General features: G+C 41.3%; 1 protein-coding gene across 1 annotated transcript; it reads left to right on the forward strand.

Moving 5' to 3' along the window:
- Positions 1 to 3,550: 3,550 nt before the first annotated feature.
- On the forward strand, positions 3,551 to 13,065 carry KBTBD8 (kelch repeat and BTB domain containing 8). Its single transcript, XM_088528285.1, has 4 exons — positions 3,551 to 3,690; positions 6,101 to 6,311; positions 6,913 to 8,027; positions 10,740 to 13,065. Exons 1-4 carry the CDS (start codon positions 3,675 to 3,677, stop codon positions 11,201 to 11,203), a joined length of 1,806 nt encoding a protein of 601 aa, XP_088384411.1. The 5' UTR covers positions 3,551 to 3,674; the 3' UTR covers positions 11,204 to 13,065.
- The last annotated feature ends 8,206 nt before the right edge of the window (positions 13,066 to 21,271 follow it).

Genomic DNA, 21,271 nt, shown 5'->3' on the forward strand with positions numbered 1-21,271 from the left:
ATCCCCCCAGGGCAGCGAGGGGTAATCGGGAAAGGACGGCGATATCTGCCCCATGAGCTGCCCCTGCCAGCCCCTGCTCTCCGCTGCTCTGTGCGCAGAGCAGCCGCCTTTGAGGGGCAGCTTCCCCAGCGACCTGCTCTTCCCCTGCGCCCGCTGCAGCAGGAAGGCTCTTTTTATAAAGACTCCGCAAAAAACGTGTTGTTTCTTGGAGCCACTCCATAAAAAAAACCCTCTCTATTTCAATCAATGTATCGATGTATTCAATTATTGTGCAACTAAATTAATGTGCCCCTTGTGACAGGGTTGCAGAAAATGAGCAGTGTTTTATGCATTAAAGGCAAACTGGTAAAAGATTGTTTTCCAAGGTTAGATTGTTCCACGGTGAATATGAAGGGCTTTTTTTCCAATTAAAAGATGAGGGTTTTTCAGAGTGCTGTAGTATCAATTGTATTACTTCTTGCAGATTCACTGTGTGTCTTGGTTTAACACATATAAATAAGTGAACAACTGTCAGTATTACTAACTGACACATCTTCAGAGATAGCAAATAATATTATTCATTTTTATGAGTATTGTATTTAATACTTGCCCACCATTTTTCAGTGAAAAAAGAAAATCTTATGGGGAGGACCAAGAAAAAAAGTGCAAGTAGGAGGCAATAGCCTCTCCCCAAAACTTTGAATTATGCATTTTGTAGAAAATAAAGGTGGAAATATTCATCTGGATTAAAAATTTTTCCATTTGAAACTTGTTTCACCTTAAACCCTCTTGATACTTTTCTTTAAAATTGGGTTCAGTGGTATTTAATGTGTTCTATAAATGTAACAAAGAATGGGAACATTTTCAATAACTGAACTGTATCTGCAAATAAACTTTTTGAGGGTCTTCTAAGTTATCAGAAATCTGAGAAATATCTGTATTTTTTTTTGTATATACTTTGTTCATTTTCTCCTAAACCTTTTTCTGTGTCCTCTCTTCTTGCTTGTTTTTTGGACAAAGGCCTTCTTTATTCTGGAGGCCAGGATCCCAGTAAAACGGTGCCAGTCCTGAGTTCATCAGGAGGGCAAAGTTTTTAATCACTCACAAGTCTCTGAGCTCCTTTTCAGGCAGAATTTTCATCTTTATTTCTGAATGTCAAATGGGAAACAAAACTTTCTTCACCAAGTGTTTTCAGCTAATGTTTACAAGCTGTATCTGCAGGAATGATAAATTAGGTGTGAAATTAAAGCCTTAATTAGAGCATCTTAGTCTCACAATACCCAAGAAATGTGTTGAGTATTGTATTCTTGCAAAATCATCAGTTACAATGGATTGCTGGCCAGAAGGAATAAATAATCCAAACAAAACAACCCCAAACCCTACATGAAATTATAATATTGATAAGGGAATTTCTGTCAATACATCTCAAAGAGTTTTACAGCTCCTTGTTGTCTCCTGGGAAGCCAAAACCCATAAGATCGAATTATTTGATCAACAGAACACAGTAAATCAGTGTCAAATGTGAAGAACCCAATTTTCTGACTCCTAGTTCTGTGCTCCAGTCTGAGGCCTGCATTAAATTCCAGGCAAAACACAGATAAAAAGAGGCAGAAAGGGATGCAGCAGGGAAGAAAAAAAAAATCTGGAACTCACTAAGCATCTTGTAATTCCTGGTTCGTGCTGGTGCTAATGCTTGTGTGCAACACGAATGCCATTTATAGCATTTAGCTGCTGGCTTTTAGATACTAAGTGACATAATTTGCTCAAGCAACACGCGACTCATTTCACAGCTGGGACAGGCAGCAAACCCTGTGCAGCCCTGGGTGAAGAACCCTGGTCCCTGGCTTTCCCTGGCAGCGATACGTGGTGCTAAACCGTGTTGGTGCTACGGAGTGCTGGAGAGGGGCTCCAAAACAGGCACCGAGAGATGAGGTATTAGACAGTGAGAAAGACTTTTAATGAAGAAAAAGAGCTGCTTTCAATACCTTTTAAAGAATATTTGAGTTTGTAGGGCCATTTATCGCTTTGCCAAAAGCCTTACAATGGCTATCTCAAGCAATGCTTTTCACTCTAAAGTACCAGCTCACCGTCGCATCTTTATTAAAAAAATATTCCCCATCTCTCCTCTGTATTTCGCCCACTAATCCAGCCCAACCTCAGTGTCCGCGCCAAAGGAAATGGATTGCATCAGGCAATGTCATTTGCTAAAAGGCCGGAGTGGTCGGGCTGTCCCTTCCCTTCGCTTTATATTCCGAGGATCAATTTCAGAAGCTCGGCCAGCGCTGGAAGGGAAATTGGAAAACTGCAGAATCGATTTGCGGCCGCGAAGTTCTATTTTCTTTTACACCTCTTTCATCACCGTCTCTATCATCCTCACGTTGTACGGTATTATTATCGACAGCAGCCTGGGTGCCGCTGATAATTGCTAAACTGGGGGGAAAGCTACTCCTCACAAGCGAAAGCAAAACCATCTCAGAAGCAGGGACGGAGCGGTGCTGGTCTTGCTTTTAAAATCTTCTTATTTGGACTGCTGATACTGGGCCTACTGTACATTATTTCTGCGAGCTAAAGGATGTGTCTTTAAGATCTTATTCCAACGAATTTTGGTCTGTTCACTTTTTTTTTTTTTTTTTTTTTGGACAAACTTCTCATACTATTCGGCCTCAACATTGCATTAGATCTCTTTTTAATAAAAAGCAGGAAAATACACACTGCGAAACTACTGAAGACTTGACAATTTGTCTTTCATTAACTGCATTTCACACAGCAAAGGCAGAAAACACGAAAAAAAAAAAATGTTTCCAGAGCAAACTTCTGATAACGACTCAGTTATCAGGAGCAAACCCAGCGGCCAGGCATGGCAAACAGCTGAGGGAGTGGTAAATACGGGCTGCTCTGTCTCCACGCAGTGAGAGAAACTGCTGTTATCAAAGGTCACAGACAGCAAAATGGTTGCTCAGCTGCTGGAGGCAGATGGGTGCCTGGCGAGGTGGCATTGCTAAGTATGCAAATACAGGCAAAAAAAATGACTGCTTTTGGTGTGACGCGCTTGCCGTTTGCTCAGCAGGTTTTATGTTTTGGATGAATGGGCCAAGCAGCCCAGTGATGTCCTGGCAGCCAAATGCCGCCGTGGCCCTGCTGTGTCTGCCTGGTGCCAGGAAAGCTGCGAGGATTTTCCCTTTCTTTGGGATAAATTGTATCGTGGAGGGGGACACTGACAAGCAGCAGTGGCCACCAGGGCAGGGCCGCTGAGTGCCGCCCACAGTGCCCTTCCTGAGGGGAGACCCGAGAGGAGGCCGCAGCGCCCCAAAATGGCCGCTCGCCTCAGCGGCTCCCCCCGCCACCTCCATCCGCGTTGCTAAGCGACGGGCAGAGCCTCCCCCCCCCACTTTGGCAACTACCACTCCCAGGCTTCCCGCCGCGCCGCGAACTACAACTCCCAGCATGCCGCGCGGCGCGGCGCGGGAGGCCGTGCGGCGCCCGGCGCCAGGACTACATTTCCCATGAGGCCGCGCGGCCGGCGGGCAGTGAGCGCGCCGCGGGTTGGGCCGTGCGAGGCGCTTCCGCGGCAGCAAACGGGCCGCGGGGAGGAAGCGGGGCCGGGGAAGCCGCCCCGGTGACATTTCCTTTCGGGCCATCCCCCCTACCCCGCTCCTTCCCTCCCCTCTCCCGCTGCCGGAGCTGGGGCCCCGAGAATGGCAGCGTTAGGAGGTCGGTGCGGCCGGGCCGCCTGGGGGGAGGGGTGGCCATGCTGGGAGCAGGGGGGGGATGAACGGCCGGTGGGGGAGGGGCGGCCTGTGCAGGGATCTGTGGTGGGGGGGCGGGGGTCTCTGCAGAGAGGTATCTATGGGGGGCAAGGGGGAAGGTGCTGGGGGCTCTGCGCCGCGGGGGTGTCGGAAGGGCCATGGGGAGGGGCATGGGGGGCCTCTGGGGGTATTTTTTTTTCTGTGAGGGGCTATGGGGAGGGGTGCTGGCGCCCTCCGTGCTGAGGGGTATTCGGGAGGCCGTGGGGAGGGACGTTGGGGACCTCTGTGTGGGGGAAGATGCCTGTGGGGCTATGGGGAGGGTACTGGGGGCTTCTGTGGGGGGAGGTTTTTCTGTGAGGGGCTGTGGGGAGGGGTGTCTGGTGGGGGGGTCAGTGGGGAGGTGTGCTGAGGGGGGCGTGGGGAAGGGTGCTGGGGACCTCTGTGCTGAGGGGTGTCTGTGGGGAGGACCCATGGGAGGGGTGTCTGTGTTGAAAGGTGTTGGGCTCTGAGCTATTTCGCTGGTGGGGGCCACGAGGAGGTGTTGAGGGGTGCAGGGCTCGTGGGGGTAGTTTGGGGGAGAAGGGTTATTTGTAGGGGCACCCCCTGCACTGCATGTGTTTGGGAGTAGCTAAGCAGAGAGGAAGGACTAGGTTGTTCCCCAGGAAGGGCTTTTGTGAGGGTGAGTTTGTGGAGAGGAGAGGAAGAAAGGAGGGTTCTCAAGGATGCATGGGGGCAGTATTTTGCCAAGGATGGGTGAATGTCTGGGAGAAACAAAAGTTTTGAGGTGCAAATGGCGAGGATTGTTAATAGATGACAAAGATGTGCATGGGGAGATAAAAGAAAGGCAGCGAAAGTGCCTGGGAAGGTTCCACAGGGTGAAAAACTGCAATATGAGTGGTACTGTGGCTTAGGCAGAAATCCTGGGGCATGGGAACGAGTATCCCTTCCTGGCCAGTTCCACCAGTGCTGGAACCTGACTTGATTGCATCTGCTGGTTGAGAAACTGGCAGAGTTGGGGAAATCTTCAGAAGCATTTCAGAAATGATAGAAAGTAAATGAAAGGCTCATGCAGTACCGGATACCTAAGAGCCTTCTTGTAAGTCAGAACTTTCTTAGGAAGGATTGGAATTGATCTAGCAAAGTGTTATTTGCTTGGAGTTTACTCAGTAGTGCTTAACATTGCTCCTGAAAATGTGATTCCGCCCTTCCCTGACTTACTAATTTTGAATGTGGGAGCTTAGTTACTGTGATAAAGCTCTCCTCTCACAGATTATACTTCCAAGCATAATATTTACTATTTTATTTTATTTGGGGAAAGGCATTCTCGAGACTTTTCCTATCAGTAGTTTGAGGAGACATTGCCAGGATTTGGCCCCTTGCCTGCCATCAGAAATGTGTGCACCTTGGCAGAACCATACTGATTTAATTGGGACTGAATTCTGAGTAAGAGAAATTGTAGCTGCCATATATCAGTATGGATTAGGATTTAAATCTCCTATTCATCGTCCTTGTTCACTGTCCTCTCTTAGCCTTTGTTTAGCCCTAAACATGTTGGAGACATCTCTGTTGCAGTCAGCAGCATTACCTGATTTGCAGCTCTTGCCACCTAATGTTTTTCTTTTGAGGTCTCCTTTGTTGTTGTTGCGCAAAAATCTTGTTACTATTACGAAACAGTTTTTTGTGCTTGAGATATTGCTCAATTTTCACTCTGGGCTTTACTCGATTAAGCATATCGTGTGCTCTTTAGGCACATATGCTTTACTTCATTTGTTTTCACAACAATATGTGAGTACCTTCACACCTGAGTAATTTTAGATTGTAAACGCATTTTATTTGTGAAGAAAAACAGAGTCATGTATACAAAATTATGAGAATTTATCTAATGGATTTGTTGCCTGCATAGTTATTGTGGAATACGGGGGCTGTTTCTTTATGACTGTACTATTACCAATAGTCTGTGCAAGTTAGTAGCCAGTTCCTGTTTCAGCATAAAGATAGTACATACAGAGAGACATGTGTCATGGTGATCTAGACTGGGATTTTTTTGTTTTACACGTTTTATTCCCTTTTTACAAAACAGTAACCATTGTGATACTTGTGTTATTTTTTTCAAGCAATATATAATAAATATGAAATAATTACTTTTTTTTTCTTGAAAATAATAGGTATAATCATATATATTAATTTGCATAGTAGTTTGGGAAAGGGGGAAGAATGAATTGTCTTTGTCTTTAGTCATCACTGCAAGTTCTAGACTTGTTGTTGATGGATGATGAGGCACTGAGGAAGTAAGGAATATTAGCCTCTGCTAATTCTTTTTAGTGCATGCCCTCTGTGTGTGTACACAATAAAACTGTTTCCATTTTACTTCATAGAACCAAGTAAGTTTTCACAAACGCTGAACGGGATTCCGTCATCAAACCCAGTCAGCAGTGGAATGGACCCTTTCCATGCTTGCAGTATTCTTCAACAGCTTAAAACCATGTACGATGAGGGACAGCTGACGGATATTGTGGTGGAAGTGGATCATGGGAAAACATTCTCCTGTCATAGGAATGTTCTTGCTGCAATCAGTCCTTATTTCAGGTATAATGAATGCATCCTCTAATGAATGTGTAATGAAAATGTAGTCCACATCTCTACTAATATTCCATGCAACTCTCAATGACCATCTAGCAGGCTTAGTAAATATTTCTCTGCTTTTAATGCCACTGAATTATCATTGTCTGTTTTTTTTGTTGGTGGTGTTTTTCAAAGGGACCTTTCTCTGACCAAAATCTCATGTATTTTAAAAAACAAAAATTCTTCCAGTATGGAAGAAACCTGCATACAGTAACAGCATAATTCAACTCTTTGTTTCCTTTTAATATTGTATGTTCTAGGATATTAGAATATATTTAAGGAATAGCATGTTGGATGTTGACTTGCTATGTTAAGGGTTTTGTTTATATTAATTTTTATTCCAGTCCAGTTCCTTTATTTATTTTATTTTATTTGCTTCAGGAAGTCTAGAACTGCTTTTAAATTTAGGTATCCAAGCAGGACAGTGTACCATCAGTGGCAGTTGTATTTGTGGTGGTGTTAAGAGCAGGCACATTGGGATTAGCTGTACAGTATAGTTTATATTTCTTTTACCTATAGCTAGAAAGTGATTAAAAATAAACTGCCATTTTTTTTTCTTTTGCAGATCCATGTTCACTAGCGGCCTTACGGAGAGTACCCAGAAAGAAGTTCGTATAGTTGGTGTTGAAGCAGAGTCAATGCATTTAGTATTGAACTATGCATATACCTCCAGGGTAATGCTGACAGAGGCCAACGTTCAAGCTTTGTTCACTGCAGCTAGTATCTTCCAGATTCCTTCCATACAAGACCAGTGTGCTAAATATATGATCAGTCATTTGGACCCACAGAACTCCATTGGGGTGTTTATCTTTGCTGATCACTATGGTCATCAGGAGCTCAAAGAAAGGTCCCAAGACTACATTCGTAAAAAGTTCCTGAGTGTCACCAAAGAGCAAGAGTTTCTTCAGCTGCGAAAAGACCAACTCATAAGTATACTCAACAGTGATGACTTAAACGTAGACAAAGAAGAGCATGTTTATGACAGCATTGTAAGGTGGTTTGAGCATGAACAAAATAAGAGAGAAGTGCACCTTCCAGAAATATTTGCCAAATGCATCCGTATGCCTCTGTTGGAAGAGACATTTTTAGAGAAAATCCCACCCATGTTTGCACAGGCAATGGCCAAAAGCTGTGTACAAAAGGGACAACGTAGTGCCAATGGCTATACTCAACGGCTTGGAATGACTGCTTCTGAAATGATCATATGCTTTGATGCTGCCCACAAACACTCAGGAAAGAAGCAAACAGTGCCTTGTTTAGATTCGGTCACAGGGAGAGTGTTTAAACTATGCAAGCCACCAAATGACTTGAGGGAGGTTGGAATTCTTGTATCTCCTGATAATGATATTTACATTGCGGGTGGTTACAGGCCAAGCAGCAGTGAGGTCTCCATTGACCACAGAGCAGAGAGTGATTTTTGGATGTACGATCACTCTAGCAATAGGTGGATTCCAAAAGCTCCTTTGCTGCGAGCTAGAATAGGCTGCAAATTGGTTCATTGCTGTGGTAAACTGTATGCAATAGGTGGTCGTGTGTATGAAGGAGATGGGCGAAACTCCCTCAAGTCTGTGGAGTGCTATGACAGCCGAGAGAACTGTTGGACAGCTGTGTGTCCAATGCCAGTAGCAATGGAGTTTCACAGTGCTGTGGAATATAAGGATAACATCTATGTTTTACAGGGTAAGGTGGTTTGACTCTATTTGGTGTTATACTGGAAGTGGGGAGCACCTAATCCGACTGTCTGTGCACCTTAAAAAAGCCACTTTTCCTGGAGAGCGAAGTGCTATGGGATAATGAAGTGGGAGGAAAACGGGTGAAGGCAGTGGGCGAAGAAGAGTGAGGCTGTTGCTTGACTTCTCATGCTCTGGGGATGTTACCAAGTTGTAGTCTTGAATTATTGCATTAATTACAGTTCTGGTATTTTGATAATTAGAATGAAAATTCCGTAATAACTTTCTTTATCTAAGGTGATATACACTAATGTTGAGGGGAAAAAAAAATGTCCTACGAAGCACTTTGTATTTAGCTAAATCTGTGAAAATTCCTGCCATCTGTCTTTGATACCTTGTAAAAATCAGTTAACCATTGGGGCCCTTCCATTTCTTCCCCTGCTATTAGAAACATTCTAGGTAGCCAAGAAAACTGCTTTATCTCTTTCTAATTAGCTCAGTGTCTTGGGTCAATAGTTACAGTACTGCTGTTCCATCTTTTATTTCTGTAAATGACCAGATTTATTGGTGTGTTGAATCTTAATTCTTAAATGAGTGGGTTAGGTACAATTTTAGTACCGACCCTGATAGATCCATTGCTGTGCCATTAGAAAACCACTGAATCAGAGTAAAATACAATGGTTAAAACATGTATGCTGACAAGGGTATATTAGTAAGATCTTGCTATTCATGCCTATGAAAATGGTGTGATGGAAAAGATACCTGCAGTTGCTCTAAGCTAGAAATTACACATTCCGGGGCTCTGAAAAGAATACTTCATTCTTCTCTTGTTGGTAGTCTTTGTGGGTGGGTATATATACGCCATACAGCAGTCTGCACTTAAGTGATGGTATCTGTAGGGCTGGAGTAAGAGTCCCAAGAGGTAGAAAGAAATGTGTGGGGGCATTGTTTTTGAATTCTTATTTCTTTGGTTTTTGATTTACTTAGTTCCAACTCTGTGTAAACATTTGCAAAAGTCAGGATCTTATATTCATAGCAGGCCCTTTTTGAATTGCTTTCTATACACCAGCTGGGACCACAGGACAAAAACAGCATAGAGTATACTGTAAATTCATTATTACTTACCAGAAGAAGTCAACCTGACTTCCTGGCTCTGCATTTTTGCCACTCCATGAGGTCAGTGGTTTCCACATGATCTGTAGAGATGGTGTTTTCTTCTTTCAGTGTTTCTATATTAGGTTTCACTCCTGTGGCTCTAAATAATTCTGCTATATGAGCAAGTTTTCTGTATCTGTGTGTTTCTGTTGGGTCAGAGGTCTGCTTTATATCACTAAAAAGGAATGCTGAGGAATATTTAGTTAGAATACATTTTAATCCATAAACATTCTTTAGAACTGCTAAAAATGGATTTTTTTAATAGAAGTATTGTAACAGGTGGAAACTGTAAAATAAGAACACTTCTTGTTTACAGATTTTTAGCTACACTTAATTCTGTGCTTGCATGTTCTTAAAATCAACTCAGTGCTTTCAAAAATAAGGAAGCTGATGCACTCTGCTAACCAGCAAATCATAATGATTTGCATTGTGACACAAAGTGACTTCTCTGAGTCTGATGGTAAAACCTTAATTGATTTGCACCGAAGTACTTTATAAAAAGTTAGCTTTCCATTTTCCTGGAGAGAGCTTTTAAATTTGAAGTAGTCGATAAGGACTGACTTGGGTTTAAAATACTAACTAAGAAGCAAGAATCAATCATGGGAGATTATGCTGTGGACCAAAAGTGAAAAGTAATAAGATGTGTTATTTGTAAGACTTAGTCTATTAAGCTATTTGCACCTATTTTGCTGTATTATTTCATTATTATTATTATTATTTTTATCAAACTTGAGGTGTTTGTTCACATCGCAGATCAAAATTCTTAAATGTGAAATCATAAATAATTTGAACTCTGCTTATTTTTGGCAAATGTTAGGTTTTTGTTTGTTTGTTTGTTTTTTCCCCCTAGGCTTTACCAAAGATAACATGATTTTTTGGTGTCCCTTTTACCAAGTTTGCAGAGTATGAGCTTTCAATGGACTGAACTTCTGTTATCTAGACTCTAGACATTCCTTTGTGCAGTCAGTAGGAAAGGTGTCTTATTATCCAATCACAAAAGTACTGATGAATCAGTAGATTCCCACAAAGAATCACGTGGCATCCTTTTAAACAAATCAAACTAAATGATTAGTCCAGCAACATGATACAAATGGTTACAAAATCTGTGTGTAACGTAAGACAGTTAATTGCTCACATTTAACAAACTTTTTTAATTCCACAACTTTTCCCCCTTGTCTGTAGGTGACACATTTTGTGAAGAAACCAATGAACCAAACAAATACTTCCTGACAGTTAAAGTTTGGAGTCTTGAAAGCTTTTGTTCCAGATTCTCAAGGAGATTGAGTAGTAGTAAAGAACAGCTAAGAAATATATAAAAAACATAATATTTCTCATATCTTTCAAACTTTCTCTTTTGCAGCCTGGATATAAACTCAAAGTAGGTTTTATGTAGGCTATTAGTATTTTTATGCACCGGATGCATGATCATGGTAGTGGTTTTGTTATGGGGTAAGGCATTTGAAGACTGGGTCTGCGTGTTTGGAAAAGATGTATGGAAGCTCAGTAGCAGCAAAACTCATTTTCTAGAAATGATACATAAGTTGTTTCCTTTTTCCTCTCTTTTCAGGGGAATTTTTTCTCTGCTATGATCCTCAGAAAGATTACTGGGGGTTTTTGACCCCAATGACTGTGCCTAGGATCCAAGGCTTGGCAACTGTATACAATGACTCCATCTACTACATAGCTGGAACCTGTGGAAACCATCAACGTATGTTTACCATAGAGGCCTATGACATTGAGCAAAATAAATGGACTCGAAAAAAAGACTTCCCATGTGACCAATCCATTAATCCGTATATAAAACTTGTCCTCCTCAAAAATAAACTCCATCTGTTTGTCAGAGCTACTCAAGTCACTGTTGAAGAACATGTTTTCAGAACCAGCAGGAAGAATTCGCTCTATCAGTACGATGAGGTTACTGACCAGTGGCAAAAAGTGTATGAGACTCCAGATAGACTCTGGGATTTGGGCCGGCATTTTGAATGTGTTGTTGCTAAATTGTATCCACAGTGTCTTCAGAAAGTTATTTAACTTGTTTATTTTTTTTTTTTCAGTAACAAGCCTTAGTGATTTCAGTGGTAATATGATGCTAGAGAAAACATGTCTTAAAAGAAAACAAAGAAATTCTGTCAGTATTTATTGTAAGCTGAAACAGACAGTTTTTTGTATATGGGGATGGGTGCTCTTCAAAGGTTGCAGTCTGGGAGGGAATTACTGATTCAGTTTCATATTTACTGGTATTTTCCTGGGAAATGAGAAGGAGGTTACAAAGTGCAATTATCAGCATTTTTTTTCTGGTAAACACTTAATCATGTCATACTAGAGCAATGTTTTTGTGGTAAGAACAAATTAAGTGGAGGAGCCAGGATAACTATGCACTACAGGGAAAGAAAATCTAGCATTAATAGCTAAGGACGTCCAAGCTGTTTTGAAGTGACTTTTTTCTCTCCTTTTTTCTCTTTTCTTATTTTTTTTTTTAATACGGGTAAAATTTGAGGCAATATCACTAAATCTTTTAGTTTAGATTATTTGAAAGTACATAGAGGATTGAGAGATCCTGATTCTTAATGATCTTTTTTTGTACTGTTTTTGAAATCTGCTAAGATGTACCTGATCTTGTTTGTGCACTACAGTTTGGGAGAAATACGCAAGTACGAATTGGAATGTGGAGTATCCCAGAAAGAGGCCTGTGTAGATTACTGTACCACTTCCTGTATGGATTTTTGTTAAAATTGAGATTAATTATTTTAAAAACAACACAAAAAAAATCCCAACACCTATTTTCTGCCATGTAGATGTAGTGCTTTAAAAGCATTTTTTTTTCTCTCCACTGCTCAAAACATCTGTCATCCCGTAAAGGGCTTTAATCCAAAAGTTGATGGTGCTAGTACATTTTTAATACTTGTTTGTCTGAAATGGGCTAGCCTTATGCCTGCTACTTTCCACGGAGTGTCTGTCTGTCTTCAGGCCCTGTCCTGTCATCGTATTGTCTTTTTTAGCATTTTTACTGCGGTGGTAGATTGTTGCACAGAATGATGACAGGATGTAGCCTTAATGATAGTTTGTGGAGTGTTCATTCAATATCCACTAGAGCACATTGCTGCGTGCAGTGATGGTTGTGTGCTCCACTAACTCTGAAAAGTGTGGTTTAACTTGTCTATGCTTTTCTCCCTGTAATCAAGCCCTCAAATATGTTTTCTTTCATTCTAATCTATAATGTGAAAATTTGCACTACTGAGCTGTCTTCATAATCCGGTATATTAAAGCAAGGTTGACAGTAAGCGTCCACAGCTTAGATAAGCTTAGATGCAAATACAGAACAAGGATCCAATACATTGCAACACTTTTCTCTATGTATTAAACATTTAGCTTATTTTTAAGACTTAAGTTCAAAATTTAACCTCTACTTCAATAATGAAAGCTGCATAGAAAAGGGAAAAGATTAATCCTAGAATTCTTACCAGCTACAATTTGCATTGGTTAGTTTGTTGCAGACGATTCTTTCTGAGCAAAGAGTATGTTACCTTACCCTGCTATATTTCTTCAAATTCACTGAAGTAAAACAGTTAACTGGAAATGGCAGTGGCCATCATTGCCTGTAAGTGCTTACCATGATCTGGTTTTAAAAATACGCTATTTCGATAAGCCAAATACTTAGCTCACCAATGTCTATCCCCCTGGCATGATTGAGAATTTGGATAATGTTCACTTACTATATGGTTTTACTGCTCCCAAATGGAGTTTTTCTTATTTAAATGAATGCTCACCTGGTTCTATTTCTTAATTCATGCACAAAACGTTAAAATGGCAAAAACAAACAAAAAACTGTGAAATGAAATGGAAAAAAAATGCCTCTTTGCATTACATACCTCATCTTCCAGAGTTTCACCAAACAGCTTTTTTTTGAAACGCGAGTGCTTGCTTTTTTCCCCCCTCCTCCTTTTTTTTTTTTTTTTTCTTCCAGAAGTAAAGTTGGAGTTGCCAGCATTGGCTAAGACTGCATTTTACAACAGTGTTGAGTGTGTGCTGTTTCTTTGTTTAGTTTTCTTCTGGATATCTTATATATATATATATATCCATAGCCAAGAGTAAGATCATGAGTTTTTTTGTTTTTTGAGTACAACTGTTTTTTTAAATTCTCCTTAGTCCTTGGCTAGCTGTCTTTGTGCTGTTGTAGGCCTCTAGCTGCAAGCTTTCTGAAGCACCCTCCCTAACAGTGTTGCATTTGTGTGTAAACCATTTTTTTTGCAAAGTGTTACGTAACTTTTATTCTTGTTTTTGTTTTGTTTGTTTTTTTTTTTCCAAGCTTGGTTGAGTATTTACATGACTTCTTGCTGCTTTTTGACAATCTTCTATATTTATTTAGTAGAACAAATTTCAATATATTACTTGAAACTATGAAATAGAATTGAATTAGCAATTGACTGGTCATGTGATGTATAGAAGTACAATATGCTGTGGTTAATTCTGCAGTAGGTTTGTTAATTTTGTTTATCTGCACTAAAGTACGAAGATCTGCATTCTGTTTAACCATTCAAACCGAGGGTATGATCCAAGTCTGTAATGTGTTTAAAAGCTAAATCCTGGAAATTGCTGTGGGAGTAGAATATACTGAATCTTTTGCATGAAGAGTGAGACAGTAATGTAGCTGTGACATTTTGCCAATTCTGAAATGCTTTTATGTTTTGCTGAAAGTCAGATTCCTGGTAAGATTTTGCTTTAGAGTCAGACTTAAGTAAACTTGCACAGCACAAAAAGAAAAAAAACCACCCTGCACCAAAGGTACTGATGATATTTAAGCAGAGATCTGTACGTTTTGCCCGCTTAGTGTTTTCCTGCATTCATTTATTTCACTTTATTAAATGAATTTTTAGCGTTGTAAGGATTTACATCAGTGTGTCTTCTCCAAAATTACTGGTTACTATTTTAGAAGGAAATATTTTGAAATTTCCACTTGATTCAATTAGTAGAACTCAAAATAACGACAAGCAATCTTGGTGCACAAAACATGCGGCGTATGTATGTTCTACAAGCAAAGAACTCCCTGTTCGTAAGGCTGTTTAGAAAAGGCATCCAACATTCAGTGCTCAGGTATGTTAGTAAGAAGTACTGTAGTCCTATGAGGGCAAATGTGTGGATTTTTAAACATTTTGCCATAATTGCACAATTTTGCATTTTTACTTAATGTCATGTTATGTTTCTTAAAATAAACCTATTGTTGAAATACAATTGACTAGCCGTGTTTGTGATAAGTAACTTTTACATAAATTTTAGTAGACCGAGCTTCTGAAGTTTAACTTAGTGGTGCCACTCTTTGCTTGTCCCTCACTTTCTGTACTTTTGTGCCTCAGTTGCGTGTAACGTCCCACCTCTTATTGCAGCACTGCCCTCCTGCTGGAGCTGCAAGGTGCTGAGCTCTGCTTTTCGTCTAGTTCTTCCCGACTGCTCAAGTCTTAGCTTCTCATTTGCTCACACAGGCAACGTTGTCCTGCTTTACCTTCTGACCCAGAGACAGCACGTAGCCCGTCTACCTGTAAGTTTTGTTGTTTGCTTAAAAATCCTTGTTCCCTATCGGAGACTGTCTCATGACTTTAGCAATGATGCAAAGTCATCGCAGGCTTTGAAAGCCATGTGAACTTCTCGCCTCAGAGGAGGGATTCCTATAGCCAGGTTCTTACAGACTCTTTTTTTTTTTTCCCTTCAGCCTGAAGACTTGTCTGGAAGTATTTTGAAGATATCTGGCAATTTTCTCTCAGCAGGAGCAGCTCAGGAGTCCCAGGCAAATGGTTGCTGCGTGTGTTGGGATGAGCTCCACGGCACGCGTTCAGTAAGTCTTGCAGGCTGTCTGTGCAGCAGACGGACGTGCGGGCTGCTCATGGGCTGCTCGGTGCAGGCTGCAGCTTTCTGGGGGTTGCTGAGGGTTTGCTTAGTCTGGGTGAGGCTGAGCTGACAGATCCACCCTCCTGCTGGCCAGTTCAGAATGTTTTGCTTTCCTCAGCTGGACGGAATAGCGATCCAAAGGTAGTTAAAGCACCTAGGGATCCCAGTCTCTTTTGTATGATCATTAGTTCATTTTGTGTGATCACAGCATTGCTCTTCAAACAGTTGAGCTCCTTGCCTGCAGCCTACATGTCAATGTGTGCTGGGCAACCTTGACATCTCTTCTATTTGCAGCCTCCTGTTGGTAGGAAGAGACTTCTCTGCAGGGATTAGCCAGTGGAGCAAACCTACTCCCTGTCCCTCTGTATTCCTGTGCAAATCTACAGCTGTTACATTAAAATTGAGGGATTCCTCTTCAAGAATTGTGCAGAAGAAGCGATGAAGCCGGAACAGGGGGAGGTGGGCTTACAGCCCTGCTTATTTGCAGGGGGCCGAGTAAGTCAGCAACACAGAGAGCTCTATTTGCTATATTTGCTTCCCTATCCAATGCCTCTAATTAGGACATTGAAATACTGATGGCTATGGATGACACTAAATAAACTTTGCTATATTTTAATGCTATCTGTGGAGTTTCCCAATAAACTAGTGGATAAGAGTCTAAATTGCTCCCGGGATGGAGTTTGTAGTGGTACTTGAATGGTAAAAACATTCTAACCTGAGTCTTCCTATCTGCCGTCACCTTTGCTCTGTCTGAGACTCCAAGGACTTGGAAGGAAAGACTTCTCTAGTGCTGCATTTATGGTTTGTCAACATGTTAGCATGTAGTAAACTGCTGGGACAGAATGAGCTGAAGCAGACGAAACTATTTACCTTTTAAGAACAACAACAAAAAAAAGACTTCTCCTGGATTCCCCAAGGGAAAACGTTATCAAAGTAAAATAAAGGGAGACTGCAAGAAAAAGATAATAAAATTGCATCGGCTATCTGGGGACAAATTAAATTAACTCGGAGCCCGCAGTGTGGACAAAGCTAAAGCTTTAGAAGCTAATTGAAATTATTATCTCCTTGTAATTCTTTTATTAACCTGAGGGGTAGAGAAACATAACTGACAGCTGTCTTAGTGGAAGCCTCAGTGGGTGCTTTGCAGTTTTCAGATGTATCTGAATGGCTCTGCAGAAAGAGATAAGTACGTAAGTAGTAGCTGTTACCTTGTTCATGAAAGATGCTTCTGGAGATGCTTGCAGACTTTCAGCCAAATCATGAAAGTAGCATCTGGAAGGTGCTCTTGATCTATAATAGCTTGGGAGAGGGAACAGGAATAAAACTGGGACAGATGGGGCTAAGCCTTATTGTTTGATTCTCGTCTCTATTTTCTCTTCAACTCTTGGGGAAAAAAATGATCCCTACTAATCCTGGTATGTCTTGCTAGATCTTGTAAAATCCTTGTAGCGCTTGGCCTGTGTTAGAATGTGAAACAGAGCATAGCAACAGAGGAGATGAGTTTGAGTGGTCAAGTTAGTGCATTTTAGACATGAGGAGCAGTAACAGCTAGATGTGGCAACAGCTTAGGTGCCATTTTGCAAATGAATATTTTACTGTACCCTCTGAGTATCAAAAAGGATATTCCTCCTTTGGACATTAAAGTAAATCATGCTTTTCTAAAATACATGTTTATGTATATCTATGCATGTATAGATATGAATATATAGGTATACATTTGGGGACTTGAGAGACTGTTTCTGTCCGAGAGGGTGAGGGTGGTGGTTACTTCAGGACCATGCTGGTTGTATCTGGCTACCCAAAGGATATTGGAAAAGAAGGCATGTTGTTTTGGAAGGGCTTGCTGGAGGAATGGAGTATTATAGAGGTGATACCCACACATTCAGGTGTGTGCAGGTATGCCCACAAGTATCCCCAAGACAAAACAGCTTTACCTTGTGTTAGATAATCAATTGGGATGCTCCTTGGCAATCCAATATCAAAAACCACTTCATTGTAGCCCAGATGTATTCTTTTTGAGCCTAGAAGCATATTTGCCTACGCAGCATGTGGGAAAATATCTCACAGCAGGGCAGTAGTGTGCAGTCAGCGAGCAGAGAAATAACCAGAGCGCCTTTCCCTGCTCTCTGCAGTGAGTAATGCTGTCCTGCCTCCACGGAGCAGGGTTAGAGTAACGAAGCTTGGCCCCTTTTCTTAACATCTGGTTATGTATGCCTCGCTGCGGGCCTGAATTTCTGCACTTTATGCAAACATTAATGCAAAGATTCACAGTAAGAGTGTATCTGTTAACTTCAGCTAACTTTATGTGGTCAAGCTACAGTTTAACAAGCTACGTCAAGAACAGCAGAACCAACAAAGCCTGATTTCCAAGGTGTCTCTCCATAGTGGATTCCCTGAAGCATAATAATAAAGACTGTGTTATTTAACTTTCTCTTTCTGGAAGCAGCAGTGGAGTCTTTTTCCTCGTTAGCCACTTAATTTCATAAAACCTGTGCACACTTTTTTTTTTTTTTTTAAACATACTTGAGATTTTAGCACCTTAATGAAATGTAATCTTAGACTATTATCTGGGGCGTGCACTAATGGATAGAGAATTGGTGGCAATAAGGTAAAAAACACCAGCTGGTGAATATTTGGCTTTTTTTTTTTTTTTTTTCTTATCATAAGCACTGAGTAAAGAAGACCTAGCTCTGCTTGAAGGGGAGCAAAGGGGAAAGAGATTAGGCACAGCCTCTTTATACACTGCCTAAGCAAAAGTGAGGCATTCCCAGTGCAGGAGGAGCATTGCTGCACGGGCTTCTGTAAAAACGGGCCACAGGTTCCTCATATCTGCTACAGGTTTCTATATTTGCGGATGGCAATCCACAACAGGGTAGCAGGAGAGGAGGACATATCCCTTTACAGCTTCAGTTATTCGCTTTGAAGTGTGGAGTCTGACCTGCTGGAAGACAGCGTGTGCTTATTTAGATATCCAAGTGTCACTGAGTACCAGCAAGGATAACATATCTGTGAAACATCAACCAAAATAAATCCATTAAAGGGATACTTTCTGTGGTCGTGTTGTCTTATAGACCTGCATGTGACTTCCATTCTACAGCTCTGTTGCTTTCAGAGAAAACTGGCAGGTTGCAGTCCAAATATAAGCAGTATAAACTGTGTTTGGTTTATGCAAGGTTTTGATTTTTTTTATAACCATGAGATACATATGTTTTTGACTACCTGTTTTCTAGTATGATTTTATTCATATGCCTTCTGTAAGTTTTCTCCAAACATTTGAGGATGAGTAGAGCAAAAGTATTTAGTGAACAGCAAATTAACCTTCTCCCACAGTCAAAAAATTAAGGGTATAAAGAAAAATCACTAATACCTAACTTAATTATTTTTACTCCACAAACTTTTGTCTTTCTCTAAACACAAATAATAAGGATTATATTGCACATATGCAATATATATTGCAAAGTAATATAGCATATTATTGCATGTAACCTAATATGTTCAGAGTAAGTGTTAAGAAAAAGAACTGTCTGTTTGTTTGTTGAAATTTCAATCTTTCACTGGTTAGTGAAATAACAGAGAAGAGTTTCTACTACTCTCTCCCATCTCAGCTGCCTCTGGAGTTGATCAAGTTTTTTTTCCAAGCTGATGTAGAAAATAGTCCAAATAGTTTGAATAGGTGTTGTCTCTAAAGTATATACAAATACGTACAAAGTCTATCCAAGTTAACAGCACTTTTGCTTGAGCATCCTGTGAACAGGCAAAGGTGACGTTTGACAAATGAATCATTAGAAATTGATTTGTTTAGTTTTCCTTATAATAGGCACTCAAGTTCATCGAAGAAGCATATAACTGCTCTGAAGACTCTAAATCCCAGATATCAAGAGAAGACTTTAGAGGGGAAATCAATTGGGTAACTTTCTCCACAGTTCTGTTTCTTTCATCAGCCTCAGGAAGTAATGTCTTGTGCACGACTTTGGCAAGCTGTGTGGAGCCCTTGGAAATGAATTCAACACCATTGGTACGTAACAACTTTTGTCATAGTTGGTCTGCATGGTAGGATGAAGCTTTCAGTCAACCTCTACTACTGGATGTCAGGGAATAACTTCATTATCTGCTGTCACAAAGATATTGCTCTTTTCTAATATGATGAACCCTAAAATGGTCAATGTGTTACCTCATCATATTGGTGGATAGAGGGATCATATAGTTTAAAATGGACAAACTCATGATATGATCCAAACTGTAAAGTTCCAGCTTACAATGGCCCAGGACCAAGGGAACTTTAAAGCTAGTGTTTACAAGCAAAAGAGAATGAACAATTTGGAAGAAAAGGGCTAGCAGCATAGAAGCCATGCAATAGTAAAAGTCTAAAGGAGTTTCACCTTTTGTAATGTTGTTAAGTTTTTAAAATAACATTACTCCTGAAGGCTTAATGTTGAAAGAAATGGCTCCTGTGAACTCTAGCTCTAGTACAGTTTCAGTCCTCTGAATAGGCAGCTTCTGGTAACCTCCTGTGGGACAGAGCACAGAGAAGCAAGAGTGTCTTGAACCACCTGTAATGAGTTCCCTTAACACCCTAACAATGTTACAGACCTACACCTTTTAGAAGACAAAAAATCCGATATAATTGTTACATTTCTGAGGGAGAAGACTTTAAAACCTTTTTAGAATGGTAACAGAAGAGAATAACTGGTAGAAGCCTGAAGTAGATAAGAAGAGACGGGCCATGGATCGATCAGACCAAGGTATGTCTAACCTGGTGTTCTCTCCCTGACAGTGAGTTATTGTGGGTGTCTGGAAAGACAAGAATCATAGAATCATAGAATGCTTAGGGTTGGAAGGGACCTCTAGAGGGAGAAGAACAGGGAGGGCTGTGGATATTTCCCAGTCTCTAGCAATTTGAAATCTATAGTACCAGAGGTGGCATCTTTTGTATTTAAGAACCCTCAATGGACTCTTTTTCCAAGAGTTTATGTGGTTGCATTTTGACCCTTTAGAGGCCTTTAGCACCCTAGCTAGTATTCTGAATTCACACCCTGCTGAATTCGAGACATCTTTTAAACGGGACTTGTGTAACTTGTCTCACATTTGCAAGATGAGCATTTGAGCAGGCTGTGACGATGCTGGTAGCAGCCTTTCTCAAAATGGAAATGGGCAGCTGTTGGGTGGTTTTATGCATTTCTTGCCCCCTTATAGAAAGATGTTTTTGCTGGGGCTGTAGGAAGCAGCAGGGGTGATTTAGCACACGGGTACAGGGCAGGGAACAGGGGCTCCAGGACATGCTGACTTGCAAAGCCATCGTGGGTGATTTTTCTCTCCGTCTCCATTTACTTTTCCAAGTTTTCTGCTCAGATTGGACAAGAGCCTTATGCTGGCCTGGCTACTGTCAGCTTTTTATCCTCTGTTTCTTGGGCCGAAATAGTCTGTTGCAGTGTCTGGATTATAAACACGGCAGCGGAATGTTTTAAATCCCCCAAATGGGGATTTGCAATGTAAGTCTTATGGAAACATTCCTGCCGAAATTGGGTTATATAAACCTCTGCAAAGTGTGTACTCGTGGTGTGGACATTGCTCTTTTGCTGGTTCAATTCAACTACTCAGTTCCTGGCAATAAATTCAGGAACTTTCTGTATCCCTTTTCCCTACCCCTGCCCCAGGATGAAATTTACCCCCTGCTGAGTGTTGCCCTGGCCTGTGAGTCTCTCTCTTTATTCTTGAGTGACTAAAATAAGTCTGACGCAGGATTCGGTTGACCCATAATTCTCATGCTGACCTGCTACATGGGAGAGAATTTCAGCCAGGAGTTAAAATGGCCATAGCAGGATTGGCAAAAACAGGGGCGCTCTGTATGCGAGTTCCCCCAGGGGAGAGTGGGAACAGAGCCTGGAGAAAAGTCACTTGAAAAAGAGTAAGTTAATATGTACAGAGAGGGAGAGGACAAAAGGAAGAGGGATGTCTAACAAATAATCTATTAACATCCCTAGAGGGGCAAGAGAAACAAGGAGGAAATGGGGATTTTGTCCTGAGTTTGTTCCTGGTGAGTGAAGGAGGGTCCTTGCTCACGAAGGGTCAGTGGGTTTTGGATCCTGCTGGCTGCTGATGTGCTTGGGTGTGATGTGAGGGGCCTGGCGGGAGCAGGGGGCGTTGCAAGGACGAGAGAGGTTTCGTATCAGAGGATGCAGCCTCTGATCTCAACCTTTGATCTCGGCTGAATCCGGGGCG

This window comes from Tinamus guttatus, unplaced genomic scaffold (assembly GCF_059628265.1).
Source record: "Tinamus guttatus ecotype Peru unplaced genomic scaffold, ASM5962826v1 Tinamus_guttatus_pri_ptg000307l, whole genome shotgun sequence".
Classification (NCBI taxonomy): Eukaryota; Metazoa; Chordata; class Aves; order Tinamiformes; family Tinamidae; genus Tinamus; species Tinamus guttatus.